The sequence below is a fragment of the Haemaphysalis longicornis genome, unplaced genomic scaffold, assembly GCF_048455015.1.
Source record: "Haemaphysalis longicornis isolate Haplotype H1 unplaced genomic scaffold, Haemaphysalis longicornis Haplotype H1 scaffold_4, whole genome shotgun sequence".
Classification (NCBI taxonomy): Eukaryota; Metazoa; Arthropoda; class Arachnida; order Ixodida; family Ixodidae; genus Haemaphysalis; species Haemaphysalis longicornis.
In genome coordinates this window covers 2,088,807-2,107,494 of record NW_027526361.1, presented here as the reverse complement: position 1 = coordinate 2,107,494, position 18,688 = coordinate 2,088,807, and the positions used below count along the sequence as shown (strand labels likewise).

Below are 18,688 nucleotides of genomic sequence, written 5' to 3'. Positions count from 1 at the left end.
CCTGACGGAGGACGTCGCTCTAAGCCTGCCGTCTGCGTCCCGATCGTCGCGCGTGGCCTCTCTCCGCCGCCTTCGTTCCCACTGCCACGTCTTCTCACGCCGGCCCTCTTTCAATGCACGCTGTTCTCCTCGCAGCCCACCACACACGAAAACGTAGCCAGGCCATGTATGACGTCACGGTAACGAGACACGCACAACTGGCCAGAGGGCGCAAGGAGGTGGCCCAAGGGAGGAAAACACGAGCGGTCAGCCACACCACGCGCAAAGAACACCGGCGCGGGTGCTGAGAAAACGGGCGGCTTGTGTTGTCCTACACAAGCAGAAAAGAAAAAAACGGAGAGTTACCTTATAAAAGCCTGCTGTAAAAATCCTCGCAGTCGACAGTAAACTGGAAAAGGCAAGCGCTGCTTTCATTTCGTAAAAGTATGGACGAAGAATGGCGAGTGCAAATCGGACTATTCGGAACAAAATACAGACGCCGATCAGTCCAAACCAAAACGTACTGACGTTTCGTCTTCCATCACGAAAGCCTTGTTCAAAATGAATTGCAATATGTCCCTCGTTTATCACCTTACTTGTGCCTGTCGGACTGTTTTGACTAAAGCACGAAGTTTTCATCAGCCGTGCTCTCATCAGCCTATATGTATCCCTACTTTTGCTGTCGGCGCATGCGGCACGCACTTACCGCATTTCTTCAAGCCTTCCTGCCGACAACCAGTCTCTTCATAGACGAAATGCTTCTTCGACAGGGAGTCTGAGAGCGGCAACATTCTGGACAATCTTTTGTCCCGCATGGAGCAATACGCCAACAACTTGGAGTCTCTCGTGGAGGAGAGAACTGCAGATTACCTCGAAGAGAAAAGGAAAGCCGAGGATCTCCTGTATCAACTGTTACCGAGGTAGGACGGCTTTGAGATGACCTTTTTTTTTCTTTTGTGCATTGGGCATTGATTCGTTTCACCGCCGGGCCAAAACGTTTAGCTGACACGCTCGAAGGCACGTTCCTTGCCTGACTGGCGTTCCGAAAGCGGCGCCCGAATTTCTGCGGAAGATAAGTAGGACGCCAACAAAAGGGACAAACCATTATATGTTTAGACCTAGTGGGGTGGTGTAGCCGCAACAAAAGCCGTGTAATATCCCCTGCTCAATCAGAGGTGTTCAACAGGGCAGCCACACTGTATTTTTTCAAATCGAAATTTGAGCGCAAAAATTCGACAAAGACGCAGAAAGACCAGACGGGACTAGCGCTGTGTCTTTGTCGAATTTTTGCGCTCAAATTTCCACTTGAAAGCATGAACCAACTAGCCCAACAACAAGTTTAATTAAGTTATCACAGTGTATTTCTTTCAGTGTGGGTGCAGAAGTTCTAGCGCTCCTTGAAGAACTCCACGCAGTTTAGTGTATAATTGCGCCCACTATGGCGCAGTTCTGTAGCTTCGCTGAATAAGAACGTTCCGATCGTTTCAAGCTTATTTGAGTTAGATTGCTTTCGGTGGTGGTCCCCTGAAGTTATCCCGGCACGTTTAGTCATTAACTCGACACTCAAGGCTTACAAACGTTTTGCTGTCACTGAAAAATTACGTGTTTCGTATCTCTGTTTTTGTTTGACGACCAACGACGCCTTAGACGGACGAACGCACCAGAATTTTTCGCGTTTAAATTAACCCAGGTAAGAATACAGTCTTTAACAAGATGCTGGCTCTTGCGGCCAGCGCTAGCGGCACCAACTCCATTCGGCTGAGTCAAACATCACAGACCCGGCCAAATCCGTAGGTCACCGTTTAATTGCGCGAAAAAAAAAAAAAGGAGAAACTGCCGTGCGATGCCGGAGTGGGCGACGTGCGTTCCTGTACGTATACGCTACCCTAAGGGAATGTAGGGAGCCTATGCAGGCTCACGCTGCGTACTGTACGGCGCCGAGCCTTCTAGAACGCCAGCCATCATTTCGAAATATTTGGCCCACAGTGAACGCTGTTATTCAGTTTATTCACGAAATTCACCGTATTGCCTTGGAAGCACAAAGGGCATACCTGCGTAAGACTCTTTGCCACTAGTACTCCAAGGAAAGAAACATTGTGGACATTACCGAACCGATGCAGATTGCGCTTTTGCCGCTCAGAACCCCCGAAGAGATACGACTGCGCCAAAGATGACGACGAAGACAAGAGGGTGACAGGACGAGCGCAACTTCCAACTTTGTTTTTCCATGAAATGACAACACACGCATATCCCCCATAAAAATGTTTACCGAGATTTAACAAACTTGTTATAGAGATTGCTCGGAAGAATCCTATAAACATTTTGTCAACATTCTTAGAACATTTCTAGTGAGTTTCCATTACAAATTGGCCACCGCGTTTTAATTAAAAGTCTATAGAGTGAAGTCAATAGACCTCATGGGTTCTGAATGCAGTTTCTTATGAGTTTCTTATGGGGTTTTTATTAAAGAAATTCAACACGTTTTCTATGCAATTCTTACTGAGTACAGTCGCAACCACCTGTTGCGTGGCAGTCAGGTTTGAATAGTTTCCGGCGGATGTTACTATATTTATGGCAATTATTTTTTATAAAATTCCTATTCAGTGTAGTCGTAACATCCTGTTGCATGTGAATAAAGTTTGAATAGAATTTTTGATGCGTTTTTATTAAATTTGCCTGGATTAGCTTTCTTAAAATTGTTATTGATTATGGTCGTAACAACCTGTTGCGTATGAGACAGCTTTGAATACAGTTTCTGACGGGTTTCTATTAAATTTATATCCATTAGATTTCTATAAAATTGCTATTGCGCCCAGACATCACAACTTGTTGCATATGGGCTAAGTCTGAACAGAATCTCTGATGAGTTTTAATTAAATTTATCTTAATAAGCTTTCTATAAATTTTTTATTGAGTATACTAGTATTATCCTATTGCCTGCGAGTCAGGTTTTCTGGCAAGTTATAACAGAGGAGCTTTGTAGGGGCTCGAACTGTCCGGCGGTGATGTCCGCCATCCCAGGCGGCACCGCTCCCAAGTGCTCCCACGACGAAGTGATGGGACGTCCATCGCGCGACCTCGGCTGATGGGGCGGGGCAGGCGGCGCAATAGTACCCTATATATTTGCACCGATAAGCTACCAGACCTCCATGGCTGGGCTATAGAAACGCAATACAGAGTCTATTGAAACTCATCATAATGAAGGCAATAAGATGCTTGCTGCGTGTTCGTTATTATTCCCTGTCTAATGACCACAGTCCAGTGGCGGTCCCAGGGGGGGGGGGGGGGGGGGCGAAGGGGGCGATCTCCTCCCCTCCCCCCAAAGAGGTCCTCAGCTTCTTTTTTTTTTTTTTTTTGAGCATTTCACTTTCGCGAGGTTAAATTCCCTTTGTGCGAGGCCGCAAACGTGTTGCGACCGTCAGAAATGTGGGCTAGAGCCAGCTACTACTACTGTGCCGCCAATTGATTTGTGCGCAAGTGGGTTACACCGCATACGCGCACTCGCCTGCATGGTTGGCACTTCCTCCGAAGATTTGTCTCAAGGAGGGTACCGGTTCTTTATTGCCCCCCCCCCTTCTCCAAAAATTTTTTTTTTAAATTCGCCCCCCCCCCCCAAAAAAAAACAAATCTCTGGGGCCGCTACTGCCACAGTCCACACATTAGGCGTTCGATCGACCCTGTAGAAAGGCAATAAAGAGTTTGTTAAAACTCAATATAGTGTAGGCAATAAAATTCATGTTGCATTTTTGGAATAAAAAGTTCATTGATTTTATATTGGCCGCAGTTTTTAAGATGTGAGATTTGGTTCACTCTATAGAAACGCAATATGCAGTGTGTTAAAACTCCATTTCTTGAGGCTATAAAATGTTGGTTGACTTTCTGCAATACAACGTTTGTTGACTTTTGAAGGAGCACAGTCTATAAGCGATGAGTTTTAATTGACTTTTTATTGACTCTATAGAAACAGAATAGGGTGTCTATTAAATCTCAACGTCCATTTTTATTAGGGATACTTCCCGCTGGTATATCCGCCAGCCAATCAACAGCCGTACAACTCATTTAGGCGTAACAGAAATCACACAACAAAAGAAGTCGGTAAAACGGGATAACCGAGTAGTAGGCACCATACAACAGAATCAACCTAGAGATTACACAAGGCCTCTAAAGACAACCCTTGTCGCATCTCATACCAATGATTAAAGTTAGAGCTACCAAGGCATAAAATCAACAAACTAGATGATGACAGGGGTGGGAAAACGAAAGTGGTGAACAGCACAGAGGGCGCGTTTGCAACGTTTAACAGAAGAAAAAGAAAATTATGTCCAGACGTTCTTTTGAATGTGATCCTGTAAGAATGTTGATTCCTTTGATCGCAGGCTTTCGGAAGGGGCGCTCACACAATCCTCCCCATAGTCTCTAATCCCTCAGGCTTCGATAATTTCTCTATGTTTGATCTTTTCCACGGGCCAAGAATTCGGTATCTGCAAGCTACGGAACGCAGCCGGAGGTTTTGCAATGCATAGCCCGATGACCCCCCTCCCGCCAATTTATCTTCTTTCGTTTGCTTTGCTTGTTGTGTATTATGTGTGATTCTGGTAACGCCGAAATGGGTGATGCGGCTGTTGATTGGCTTGTGGGTGACACCAGTGGATGGGAAGTATGCATACATGTGTTGCCGTTTCATGTAAAAAGTTAAGTTTGAAGTTGCGCTCACCCTGTCCCCATCTTCTCTTCGTCCCCGTCTTTCGCACAGTCTTATTTCTTCGTCTGTCATGCATGCCAACTAGCCAGCGACCAATTCCTATTAAGCCACTCTGAAGGCAGCGCTTTCTTACTAACAACCGTTGGAAAGGATACTTGCTAGGCACTGACGATAGACAAAGGGTTTCGTGCGTTGTTCAATTTATATTTAATATAAACTGGGACATGTATGCATACATTCTTAAAGGCTCGCAATTGAACGTCTGCATGCTTTACCGTTTTGAGAAGTTCTTACAATTACACTGAAACGTCTGCGATAATTGTTCAGCCATAGCAAGATTAAGTACACAGTTTGTGCTGCATGTTGTCCAGGTTTTATGAGAAGCCTACTTTACAGGTACAAAACCTACAGTGTAATATTGCGCGCGTCACCTGGAACTACAGCATTTGTCGCTAGAATGAATATACCTGTTTGGTTATGGCATTCTAGTATTCACGCCCCTTATTTGTTCGCCATCAGTGGTTTCCGTACAAGGCACTTCTTTTACAAGGTTTACGGGGCGGTGAAAGCACGCGCGCTCCCCGATGTTCAGGCAATTGCCGCTACACTGAACTCGAATACCCAGTTACTCTACTTCACTCTAATTGCCACGTTCTAATAATTAAAGCGCCATAATTCACCACGTGCTTTCACCCCTGTTTTGAAGTCCATACACTTGTACTAACTGAGAGTCTTTTTAAATGACATTGCTCTTCTTTTCATTCTTATTCTTCATAATGTCGTGTATGTTGAAAACAACTTCGCAAGCGCCATCTTTTCTTGTAGCGGTCTACCTCAAGTGTTGCTGCCTTTTTTTTTCCAGATCAGTCGCGAGTCAGCTGATCAAGGGTCAGTCGGTGCGAGCCGAGTCATACGACATCGTCACTATTTATTTCAGTGACATCGTTGGATTCACCTCATTGTCCGCGCAAAGCACACCCATGCAGGTGAATATGGCAGAGAATTACATCGTTTCGCAGAATTGCAACTGTACCGGACCTGGTGGCTGGAGATATCTATAGGGCTGTTCGTTTTCGCGTTTTACTTTTTTTTTAAAAAAAGGGGGGCAGTAAAGACCGCCTGCTATTCTTCAAACTGATAGTTGGGAAGTACTGGTTTTTGTGTAAAACCATTTCGAAATTCGGGATCTTTCGGGTTATATCTACAGATGTACTAAGTAATACACTCAGTTTATTTTATCAGAAGGTACCACAAGCTTCTTAACGCTAACGCGTTAAAGTTGGTGTTTGTTTCGAGCTGGTGATAGGGAAAATATCAGGATTTTCTAGGAGATAATTCTCTCCGAGATTTGGCATTTGTTTGGAAAATACATCAGTAACGATGACAGTACAGAGCATTGATAACGTTTAATAAACGGAGCAGTTTATTCACAAAAGGCTGTTCATCGATTTTTTACACATCCTTGTTTACGTACATTATCGTCTGCATGACCAACATGTCAGTCTCTATTCGAGACCAGTCCGACCATTGAACGTATCTCAGCTGGGAGAAAGTTCTCATGACGCTACTTAGATAAAGCAGCGCCAAAAACGATACGATACGGAGTCCTAAGGGAGGCTTTTTAAGTAGCATCATGCACCAACTAGCCCGTCTCAGTTCACTTGTTCAGTTCTCTCGACATCACAGCTTCCGTTAGCTGGTCGCAACAACGTCAGTGCAGCATTTGCCAGCCCGCGGTAGCGAGCAGTAAACTCATGCCAGTACTCAATGAGTTCGAAAGCTGACCCAGGCAGCACAGGACTGTTCGGCCTAACTCAAGCCGGTCTACTTTGGCCGGTGATGTTCTGCCCGGCCTTTCTCCGGCAACCATGTTCGGCCCGTGTCCAAATGTGGGCCTTTTGGCCGTATACGGCCGTACTCCCATTACTGTCCAACGGCCAGTGTCCGTCGGCCAGTCGACCGGCTAACGTTCATACAGCCATATTCCAGTCGTAGGGCTCCGGCCATCCCAAAGCCACCCGTGTACGGCCGAAGTACGGCCACCGGAGGACAGCCGAGATGCGTTCGTCGGACTCCAGCCGGACTAAAGCTGCCGGATATTCGGCGGTGCTACGGGCATTGGAGTTCAGCCACAGTACGTTAACTGTACTGAGGCCGGTAGACGACCACTGCATGCAGCGCAAGCAGATCACGCAATCGCGCTGTGCAGCAGCACAAACCCACCATTTTGGGTCATCTGCACTCACATCAAAGTGAGCCCGCGCGCAACCACCAGCCGTCCAGCCTTCAGCACAGCCTTGCTTAATTATCAGCGTCAGTTTACACCAAAATTAATTTTTTCAACAGTGCTCACAAATAGTCGTTCCTTTAATTGCTATCCCTCTTTTACTGTCGTATACAGAAATTATTCATTTCTTAGCAGAGCTGGTATAGATGTATCGTCCAGGTCCTGATATCTTCTGTGGGGCGGCTTACCTGTAATAAACAAGGAAGGAGGGGGGGGGGGTGCGGATCGCGCATACTTTAGTGGGTCGAATTTCACAAAGATGAAAGTGTCGCTTTAAGGCAATTTTCTTTAAGACAGTACTTTTATGCTCTGACTCAATCAACTATTTTTCCAACAGCTGCTTGACCAGTTTTTTTCTATATAAAACCGGTGCAAATGCCTTTACGAAGCAGTTAGGCACTCCACAAAACACTCAGCAGCATTCAATATATTTTCCTTCACACAAAACGTATGTCCAGTATTTCCACATTTTTCTTGAAAAGAAATTTTCTACTTGATCAACTTTTCTGACGATCTTTCACAAGGCTGATCCTAGGAGAGATCAAAGAAGTACTTTCATTTTCAATATATTTTTTATGTTGTTATCACGAGTTACGTGCACACCCCTTAATATTCCAAAAGAACTTAATTTTCCTCTAAAGTCGTACTACGTAAACAAAATTCTAGACGTATTGCGAATGACGCCCTGCTTCAGCTAGGTGGCTGCAGTGGTATCCCTCTGTGTACACGCAAGGAAAGGCATAAGACAAGGGTTTCATATTTTGTTTCAAACAAATAACTTAGCAATGGTAGTATTCATTCAGCAAACCTTGCATACTGCAACGAATAAAGAAATAAATAATTTATTGGTCAAGTTTAAATGCGTAGGGTTCTCAATCCGTCGGAGGCGAGCTTGCGGCTCCGCAAGCTTATTTATTTATTTATTTATTTGATACCTTCTTGCCTTTGCATACGTTACAGCAGGGAGATACATAACACTAAGCATCAAATATGAGACCAAATAACAAAATAATTCCACAAAGCGTGGTGAAAATCGTCATTATAAACAGTAGATACAATCATATGTGGAAGATAATTACACTCTCACATTGATCTAAAATAAAATAAATCGTGCAAGGCGTCACCTTTAAAGGAAGGTTAATAATTTGCTTCAAGCGAGCGGTCCCACTTTGGGATATGTAAAATGGCGCTCGGTTATACTTCTCCCCTTCTATTCCAGTTTTCGAATGATATATATTACGAAAATATTTCAACCTCAGGTTTCGCCTATGATCTTTCCGGTCTTGCCATTTAAGTTTACTTTTACTTTCTCTCATCCTAAGCTGACAGTGCCAATACCTAATACGAATCGCACTGCTCTATTCTGTATGTTTTCGAGCGTATCAACAAGCTCTTTGCTGTAGGGATACCCGAAAAGGCATGCGTACTCCAAGATTGAGCGCACATGAGTGAAATACGGTTGTTCTTTTAAGTTAGGTGGAGCTTCGCTGAAAGTTTATCCCGGAAAGCCAAAAACACGTGCATCTGTAACTTTTATGTTGTGAACGTGCTGATTTCTCTAAAAAACTCGTTCAATGAACTCCTAGTTATTTATATTCCCCGGCCGTTCTTAAAGCAGTGTAATTTACTGCATACGTATTCAATTTGAACGAAGGTTTTCTTGTAAAGTTCACGTTAACACACTTTTTAAGATTCAACGACTTTTCTGAATCAGCACTCCACGATGTTATTAAATTTGAATCATGCTTCAAGTATTCGGAATCACGTTCATTCGCTATAGTCATGTAAATTGCACAGTCATTCGCGAACATTCTGAACAAAGATTTGAGGACACTAGTAATAACATTTATATTTAACAGAAACAAAAGAGCGCCCGCAACTGAGCCTCTGGGAATTCCTGAGGTCGCGGGAATAAATCCGGACGAACAACCATTGAGAGCCACCAACTGCTGTCTTAGAGATATATACTCGGCTATCCATGCAATAGCCGATTCATTCAGTTTATTGCCCGCAATGTACTAACAAGAAGGTGATATAAAACACCGCCAAATGATTTTTAGCCGTACAAGAAAATAGTCACCTACTTGAAGCTTATCTATTGCTAGAGCCAAATCGTGCGTGAACTCAACAAGCTGCGTTGAGGAAGAAAAACCTGAAGAAAACCGTGTTTGCTAGGATGCTGGTGATTATGTTTAACCAAATGAGTCATATCCCAAGTGTAGCTAATCTCAATTTCAAACACCGCAACTAAATTAATATCCAGGCTTCGTCATTCACAAGGCTCTGTTGTTATGGAAAATTCAAAATAACACTTGTTTTAAATAGCCAGTCATAAAATCCCATGAAGTAACCCAGTGCAGGGCACGAAGTTGAGCTTATACCAATGCACGAGCTTAGCCTCTTCTACGTTTATCACCAACAATATAGTGCAACATTGGTTTTCGCGGTAATATTGTAAGAATAGCTGGAAACTTGCGCTTTTGCGCGCCCTTGCCTTTCCTTGGTGGGGAGTCCTTGACATGGCGCCGGTTGAGCTCCTGCGGGGGGGGGGGGGGGGGGGCGGGGGCGCTTGCTATACGCCCTTTAAGGCCACTTATTTTGGTGAACCACCGCCATCTCGAGTTAGCCATCGCTGCCGGGGCGAATAGCCTCGAGCTGATGCGTCGACGAAGCTGACGGGCGAGGCGTTGTAGCGGCTATGACTGGCGAGGCTTAGCTCACCCGTCGGCGTGGGACAGTCTTCTTGTGGCAATAAATGGCATTTCGATGACCTAAAACTTTCCCTGGTAATGTCCAGTGAGTCCTGGCACCTTGCGCGTTCACCAAGAACACTCATTACTGTTTGACAACCGTAGTTCGTTCATTTAAAACGCAGAAACACCGAGCGGATGAAAAACGTGTCTGCGCCATGCCGACTCCCTAACGGCTCTTTCTTCACCCAGGGAAAAACCGGTCATACATAGGCGGGTCTTCTTGCAAACACGTCTGTACATGAATTCTCGGCGCCCAGACGCCGTTGTTCGAATAATGACGTATAACCTGATACCTTACGAAGGCCAGTCTCCTCTGGAACACCGGTTGCCGAAAATTCTGCGACCGTTCGCTTGCCGTAATTCGGCCGAGGACCGCTAACCGGATGAAAAACGTACATTTTGGGGCCGTAAGTCGGCCGGTCTCCATTATAACACCGGCTGCCGGAAGAAAACGAATATTCTGCCGCCGGACGCGCGGTTCACCGTTGAAAGAGCGAATGCGCGGCAGCCGCACTCCGGCCGGTCTCCTTCCGAACGCCAACTGCCACAAGAATACGGATATTCTGTGGCCGGTCACTTGCCGTGCTTCGGCTGAACACCGCTTCTCGAAGGAAAAACGGATGTCCTAAAGCCGTACTTCGGCCGTTTTCTTTCTCAACATGGGCAGCCGAAAGGGAACTGAATATCTGGCAGCCGGGTAGGTGCCGTTGTGCGTCTGAACACAGGCGGTCGGAGAAATACCGAATCGCTGGTTGCCGAATTTTGGGCGTTAATCGTATGATCAGTGGCTGCCAGAACCTGATTGCTGGCCGGACATGCCAGAAAGCGGCCATAGACGGGCCGGTCTTAGGACACACTTTCTGTGCCGCCTGGGGAGTTTGTGCGGCTTGCTTACAGGAAGTTCTGGTTGATAACTGCGGACCGTCAGCGCGTGATTTTGCAGATCGCTACTTTGAAAAGGTCCATTCATGGAGAAATTACGTTTAACCCGATTTTTCTAAAACGTTTTCGTGGTGTAAAAATAGGGTAAAATCTGGTTTTACCCGAAAACGAACAACGCTAGAGATATGCTGTTAGAGAAGTGTATCTATATAGCTGTCAAACATTGTTATTTCCCCGAGGTCTTGCTGCTTTTCGAAACAAGCAGGAAGCGTGATTCGCGTTTAACGGAGAATTTCCATTGCTTTCAGGTGGTGGATTTACTCAACGACCTTTACACATGTTTCGATTCTGTGATCGAGAACTTCGACGTTTACAAGGTAGAGTGCACAACTTTGTCCGGGGGCTGTGCTGGGCGGATCACGTCCATTTCGGGCACAGAAACAGCGGAGGCGGATGGGCGTGAGGGTAAAGAGCTTCGCGGCGATGAAGCGGCGGATGCCGGGCAAGGGAGAGGGGAAAGAGGAGAAAGTTCCGAGGCCACGCCCCGACCACGTGCGCGACCGGATGAAATTATAGTACACTACAGCAGCACCAAGGAACGAAAGGGCGTAAAACGAGAAACTTCGCTGGTATTCCGCCTTCACGGAGTGAATGTACCTTTTCCACACCAATAACGGCGCTAGTTGCGGCGATGTACCGCAAGCGTTCCTATTCCGCGGAGTCGGCTGCCCTGGTTGCGATGTACATACATACATGGGCGGTTGTCGCTCGCAGTCCAAAGAGCTAGCTTCGCCGTCTGCAGAACAGCGCTGCCGTAGCTCACGCTCACTGCCCGAAGGTTCACGAAAGGTTCAAAGTGTGTCCCTCTCTCTGCCTTCCAGGTGGAGACAATAGGCGACGCCTACATGGTGGTGTCGGGACTGCCGGTACGAAACGGCATCATGAACGCCCGCGAAATCGCACGCATGTCGCTGGCTCTGCTCAAGCAAGTGCTTTCGTTCAAGATCCGCCATCGGCCGGGGGAACAGCTCAATCTGCGCATTGGCATCCACACTGGTATTACTTTCCTTTACCGCCGTAAGTGAAACACGCGAGGAAGGCCAACACGTGCAATAACCATGAGTGCACTAGGAGTAGCTACACGACTCTGATAACTGGCACAATGGCTTCGGGACTAACTCTGTTTCTCACAAAACAGGAAAACTAGGAAGGCGCAGCGTTTGTTGTCATTATAAACAGTTTTGCCATGCAATACATACCTTCGTTTAGGGCAAGTCTGCGTATGAATTATATCAGCCTCTACAATGAAGCCAGCCGGCTGGAGTTTAATCCTGAAGGACTCGGGCTTACATACAGAAACGCTTATAATCGGCAGCGTGCACGTATCATTCTCGCAGTACTAACTGAGAAATAAACTTTGGTCACGCAATCAAGTCGAGGGTACGACGACCGCATTGTTTGCTCGAGAGAAATGCGACAGGAGAAAAAGCTTCGGGGATAAATAGAAATTTCTAGCAATGCGAAGGCGGAAGCCAAGTTGGACATTCTTTTCATCTGCTGTCGTACTTCCTGTTCAACTTTCATGAGGCCCTCGTCAGGCCACAGCTTTACTCCCTTCTTAAACTACGGCGGCCGCGACGAGCGGCATTCCGAGCCGCCCAGCCTCGGCCGCCGTGGCGTACTTTCTCGGCTTTCCTGCGCGCGACTACCACCTGGCGCAGCGTCATCACTCATGCCCATGCGGATTGAAGCTACGCGCGCACGTGACGGCGTGTGAAAGGCGCGTTTAGAACGTTACCAGATCCGTCGTCTTTTCTCAGAACCTTCCTCTGGCACTAATGTTTCCCTGTGCCGGAGCGAAACCGGTCTGACATAGCACGCCGATCGCAAGCCATGCTCCTCGAAATTACCGCGCCACGAGCTGAGAATGACGCCAGCGACAACGGAAAACAGCAGTATAGATAACTATCCGGTATTCCTGACACATGGTGCGCGGTTTTTATCTATTCGGGTGATACCATGTGTAGACACGTGTCATGCCAATATGCACGGGATGGCGACCGTCCAAAAGCTTCCCTCCGATGCGGCACCCGACGTGCTTCCTTGAACTGTTCCTCTCAAGAGGAAAGTAAGATGAAAGGAATATGTTCACACTAATGATCAACATTTCCAGCAGACGAGTTCAAAACAAAAAGAATGATCTGCTGCGCTATAGTAGCCCGCTAAACGGTAATTTTTATCAAAGGTGACGGTAACATCCCCGCAGCGAATGTGGTAAGGCCTGAGCATCTTTCAGGCTAGTCTTGTTTCAAATCCTCCATTACAATGGCTCATATTGTTAACAGCGCTTCATCACGAGCGTTTCGTTGGCGATATCGGTGAAACACTATTTATTTATTTATTTATTTATTTATTTATTTATTTATTTATTTACTTATTTATTTATTTATTTATTTATTTATTGACTACACAGAACTACACGAAGGCACTAAGGAAGGGGGGGGGGTTACAAACCAAAATAACAAAGAATGAAGAATACAGCAGATATAAATTTGCAACAAAATTAGACAATCACTCAACTGGAAGCAAGAAAAATATAGCGCTGTGAAAATTGAAAAGAATGTAGGTATATATAATTCAATACTAAACAAGTTGAAAACGAAACAAACTGCGCATGTCCCTGTGCAGTTTTGTAGCACAAAGCCGCATGAAAACCCATTCACGCTTACTAAGGCCAACAGTGAACAAAAATGCACATTACAAAAAAAAAAGATACTTCCACCGCACACACAGGCACACACACACCGAAACCCTGCCACACTCAACAGTTCTTTTTGGTTGATAGCACAGTCTCGGATAAAGAATCGTAAAAGGAGTTGCTTCCAATTCGCGACACGCCTGCTGACGATAACCGATTCCACTGCATGATAGTTTAGAGGAAAAAAGAACTTGCAAAGGATGCAATGTAGCATTTGTACTCTCGTACTTTGTAGGCATGGTCCATCCGGGCTAAAAGACCCGTTTTCTAAAACACCCGTTTTAGAAAAGTATATCTCATGGAATAATTTCACACAGAGCTTGCTTCGGCGGTGTTCTAATATTTGTTATTGTTGTTTCTTACGGCGAGCCTAAAATACTGCACTCAATTGAACTTTCTGAGGGTTCGGTCGTATACAAACAGAGAAGGTACAACGCTATCCGAGCGGAGTCCAAACTGCGCTTCTACATAGGTTCGCATATGACTCTTCGCGGACGGGCGAGTGAGGATTTTGGTTCGATAATAAGAGCGAACAAAACTGAAACTAGTACTTTGCAAATTCCGACTACAACGCAGTTTCCGCTGCGTACTCCAAAGCTGAAAAAAAGCTACCCTAAGCCCTGTCCGGCCAGGAAAAAATATTCCCGCTGGTCGTCCTGCTCATCGAGCTGCTCCAGTTATTTCCGACGAACCGCCTAGCAGTTACTCGATGTTTAATAAGTAATCGGTTTTCTCGGGAAACAAATGCACACTTTCTCTATAATACGTGGTTGCCCCTTCAGGTTTCAAGAAGGACGGGCTTTTATGAGCATGCTCCAAGTAATTCGTTTCTAACGTATTGCCGTCAATGTTAAAAACAAATGTAAAGAGGTTGTTGTTTTATTTTTACGATTCTTCAATCGTATCAACTCGCCGACCTATTTTCCTCATTGTGAACTTATTGTTGTTGACCGAGGGATGACTTTATGCCTCCTAGCGACCAACATGCTTAGGCTTTCAGATATTAAATAAATAACACGTTTCCTTATTACATCACATTACATATCCTGAAGCGGTGCCTTCTCATCAAGTGTCACCGCCTTTTTTACACTGAGATGCCTGGAGTGCAGGTGGGACGCGCTCCCGTTGTTCGAGCTGTGTTTTTCTGGCATTTCGCGAGGTGGCGCTGGCTTGCGACACTACGCCCCGCTGGCTCTGCCACGGGAAGTTTGCAGCACTTAACAAGGTTTGCAGAGCTCAGCAGAGTGAAACGGTGTTTTGAGAACCAAATTAGTGAGTAAAGAAAGTAAAGCAACAATTGCGCAATGTTTTTCACAGCGGCGAAGTTCAGGTTACACATTCTCTGCTAGCATGTTACGCTCGCAATACCGTACATATGAACTAGGCCTCACTACAAGCAAAGAAAACAGTTCTCCAATTCATAACACTGTTATCCCAGTATTTCACGTCTTTAGTCGGAAAGAAATAACTTCGCAAAAAGTGAAGGAGGCTATGCAGGTGTTTACGCCCTGCCCTTTGCGCGCTCACTGCTTCTGCGAAACACCTTTGGCAGCGCTGCAAGACACCCTCGGGAAGCTTTGTTTCTTCTCCATGCTGTGTTTTCAACCGTAAAAAGAACTAAAGAATGGCTAAGATTCCTATTCGAAGCCTATAAATACGTGCATTTAATTCTTGTTTTAACCCCACATTATTTCAGGACCCTGCGCTGCCGGTGTTGTTGGCTTGAAGATGCCTCGCTACTGCCTCTTTGGGGACACCGTTAACACGGCATCTAGGATGGAGTCTAATGGATTACGTGAGCAGAATTCCTTTGCATGATTTTTGCGTGCCTCCTTCTGAGCCTGAAGTATTTTTAGTTTAAATCGGTGACACCGTATCTCACAGCACAGAAGCCCCGCTTCCTGCTGCCGTGATATACAATGGGCGCAATTGTTTTCCGCTGAGACGTGCTCCAAAGGACTGTGTAAAAAATAAACAGTCTGATGATTGGAGACTGATATTCAAAAACTAATATGAAATACATAATTACGTTGCTGCAGAGGCCAGCCGCATGACAAAATTAACAGCCCTTGAGTGTAGAAGTGCTCGCACAAATGCTTGACACTTTTCATATGACAAAAATATACTGGTCAGAACGATTGTAGACGCTGCGGTGGAAAAGGCACTCAGATTCCTTTAGTTGCCCATCCTGCGTGCAGCTCAAATGGATGTAGCCAACGTTGCGGAAGCAGCGCCCTCCACTCCGTCACCGCGCAGTGCTCTTCTATCGCTCACTCTGCTGACAGACCGGCGAGAAAATGAACAAACAGGGTGCAGCGAAATTTCTACCGACACGACCAAGCTCCTAGGCTCACGCACATTGAAGATCTACTTGCCTGAACGTTCTCTGTGGTTCCTACACTCCCTGTATATCGCATTATGCACATGGAAGCGAAGCTGCCCGCAGCCGACCATGTCACCACATTCCTTACCTAGGACACTTATTATCCTCTGCCGCCTTATCCATATACTCATACACAAATGCAAAGGATTGGAAATGGTAGGACTCCACAGGACGGTGAATTCCCTGGCACATTTATAGTTATCCAAGTATCAATTGTACAACAAAACGAAACGCTAGTACGCATCGGCTGTGTACGCAGCCATAAATTCCCTGTCGCGTCTACAACGGCTTCGTTGGGGGAAAGCGCTGTACATATTTACATCGCCTTACGTATAGAACACGTCCGATAGTGTCCGCCATCATTCTTCATCGGTGTCTCCTTACCACAGGCTTTCACGTCTTTGTCCTCCACACAGAACAATTCCAACAACCTCCCCTCACGGCGCACACTAAGTGGAGAAAACAGTGCAGGCTTAAGTGATGGTTCTTTCACCGGTCCTTACGCTTGTATTTCGAGCAGCAGTGCGGCTTCTTTGACGGTCCTTTTTCAGCCCATCGAGGCAAAAATAGTCTCCATGGAGGTTTTTGCGCCGGTATTTCTAACTGTGGCGATGATCTGGGGTATGATTTATTTGGTTGTCATCGTTTTCATGCTCTTTCATCCAGTAGTGGACATTGTCCCAGTCGCAACAATCACCGAGATACCCACCAGGTACGGTTTGGGTTACGAAAATGTCTCCTTCAAGTTCGTGTCTCGGTGTAGAAACTTCTTGAAGGCAACGCTGGAGGTTGTTTCTGGATTATCTGGTTTGCCGCCCTTCTCCTACGCAATGCGCATAAAACCAGGTCAGAAGGACATTTCAACTGTTTTGAGGGCGCGTCGTTATCAATGATGTCTCCCCAGCGGGATCGGTTGTCGCTGCCTAACCAATCGTCAGTAGGCTAGTCTTGGTCCCCGCGGTTCACTGTATTATTCTTGCGGTTATAAGAAAAGTGCCAATTCGATTTCTCTAAGCAGTCCTCCCGTCCCGACTACGTTGAAAACCTATGGGTAGGTCTGAACTACAAATATCTGGATTCGGTGCGCTCTTAACGTTGAGTTGGTGCTGGGTTCCTGTCATTCCGCTTTTGGTCGCTCCGGTGAGCTCCCGTACAACGTTAACATTTGACCGTTTTGCAGGCATACCTAGTTTTTCTCGTTCGGGTCGGACAGTAGCCGTCGGTGTCGTTTCGTGGACATTGGTGTCGCTGCTACAGGGATCTAAGGGGTTGTACGAGGAAGTCACACAGCTCTAGGAAGCTTGAAGAAGCAAATTGGCCCATGATGTGTCACCTCGCCAAGTGAAGTTTCGTGTGTCGTTGCGGACGAGAAGCTGGGACGCGACTCCATCTTGTCTGAAAGAAGCGGCATCTTCGCGGGAACTGCCTCGCTTGCTTCAACATTGATTGCCGCGTTACGATGATGTCCATAAACTTTTGCTCAGCGTAGTTGCTAGTGTTGTGCCACAACACCCCGCCGCGCAAATTCGCTTCGCCTGGCGACACACCGACGGCTGGGCCGATTCACGCCTCAGACAAGCGGCCGGCGGCACACACGCACCGACACGCCAGGAAAGGGCGCCACTGAGTCGCTTTCCCTTTCCCAGTCGCGAAGGCTTCGGCTGACGCAATCGTTTCGCCTCCATTCGTCGGATTCAAACTACGGCCATGAGAGAGTCCTAATTTGAGGGGTTCGAACTGCTCGCGCTGCAACGGACCCCCGGGGATATGAAACAGCCCAGAAGCAGCGGTGAGGATGGCATTCATAGCAGGCACCGAGTGGAGACGTGATGTCGCCTTTGTGCGAGCCATGTAACGCTCTTGTTACCCGTGTACATATTGTATATAAATGATGTTTCAACTCATTGTCGGCTCGACAACTTCGTCGCTCAGCACTGCGCCGCCGCGCTGGTAGCGGGCAAAGCAAGGCAACGTCGAAGTAGTGGTGAGTGCGTTGAGATGGCCAATCCCAACACTAGTCAGAAAGGGCTCTCTACGTCGCGGTTGGTGTTCCGTAGTTGGCTGGACTAACAATTAAGGCGATCGCTGACGGCGGATATCTCATCACCTGTTCCCTCCGTATTCAAAATGGCAGCCTTCGCTTAGGAGATCAGATCGTGTTGAGCGCTTCGTTTGCGGTAAGTTGATATTAGGTTCTGGTCGTGATTCGGTCACGATGAAGACAGTTCCAGTTCTTTTCAAGGGTTTGTTGGGTCCGTTCAACGGACGTAGCGTTGTTCGTTAGGTTAAAAAAATTGTATGTACATCGCGGTCACCGACACCACCACATTATTAGAGATGCGACTTGATCGGCTCAAGAACAAAATTCCACCAAGATATCTGAGCGCTTTCTCACCGGTCTCTTGCTGCAGTAAGAAAAACAAATTTCTGGCCCAAGGGGCTTCGTCAGCTGAAAACATCGTAACACCCTTTTGTGTCTAGGATGACGTGAGTAGTGCAGCAGACGTTCGCCTACCTGCGTTGTCATGCCCGACTTCTGCAAACACCGAACATGCACGGTACCAAAACTGCGCCCTGTTCCGCAACAATCTGACACATAATCACTGCACCAATATCGCGTTATTCATCTCACACGACTAGTCGGAGGGAGCTCGCCAATCTGACTCAAGACAGGCCGTTTTGCCACGCCCACCATTCATGATGAACTTAAACCACGGAGATAAAAATAATAATAATAACCTGAGCCCTCATCAACGCAAGACAAGACGTGACGTAGCGAAATCGCATTGATATTAATGTGGTTGACCCCTCCTCCGACTTTCCTCCTTTCTGTTGCAGTCAAAAGGCTCACTACCGGCGCTTGCTTTTCTGCCTCAGTTCTGCCCGCGGTCATCGGCAGGTGCCGAATTCCTCTAAATACAGGAAAAATCTGTAAAAATGGAAA

The 18,688-nt window shown here is 46.5% G+C and overlaps 1 protein-coding gene across 2 annotated transcripts in view; it reads left to right on the top strand.

Annotated features, from left to right (window-relative positions):
* Nucleotides 1–18,688, top strand: part of LOC144178112 (atrial natriuretic peptide receptor 1-like) — a 791,119-nt gene that overhangs the window by 755,254 nt on the left and 17,177 nt on the right. The window contains exons 15-19 of one of the 2 annotated variants that reach the window (XM_077705647.1): nucleotides 750–899; nucleotides 5,544–5,667; nucleotides 10,912–10,980; nucleotides 11,485–11,680; nucleotides 15,058–15,156. In XM_077705647.1, the coding sequence (XP_077561773.1) occupies nucleotides 750–899; nucleotides 5,544–5,667; nucleotides 10,912–10,980; nucleotides 11,485–11,680; nucleotides 15,058–15,156 (638 nt within the window). The remainder of the gene's footprint in view (nucleotides 1–749; nucleotides 900–5,543; nucleotides 5,668–10,911; nucleotides 10,981–11,484; nucleotides 11,681–15,057; nucleotides 15,157–18,688) is intronic. The other variant, XM_077705648.1, reaches the window with a different exon arrangement.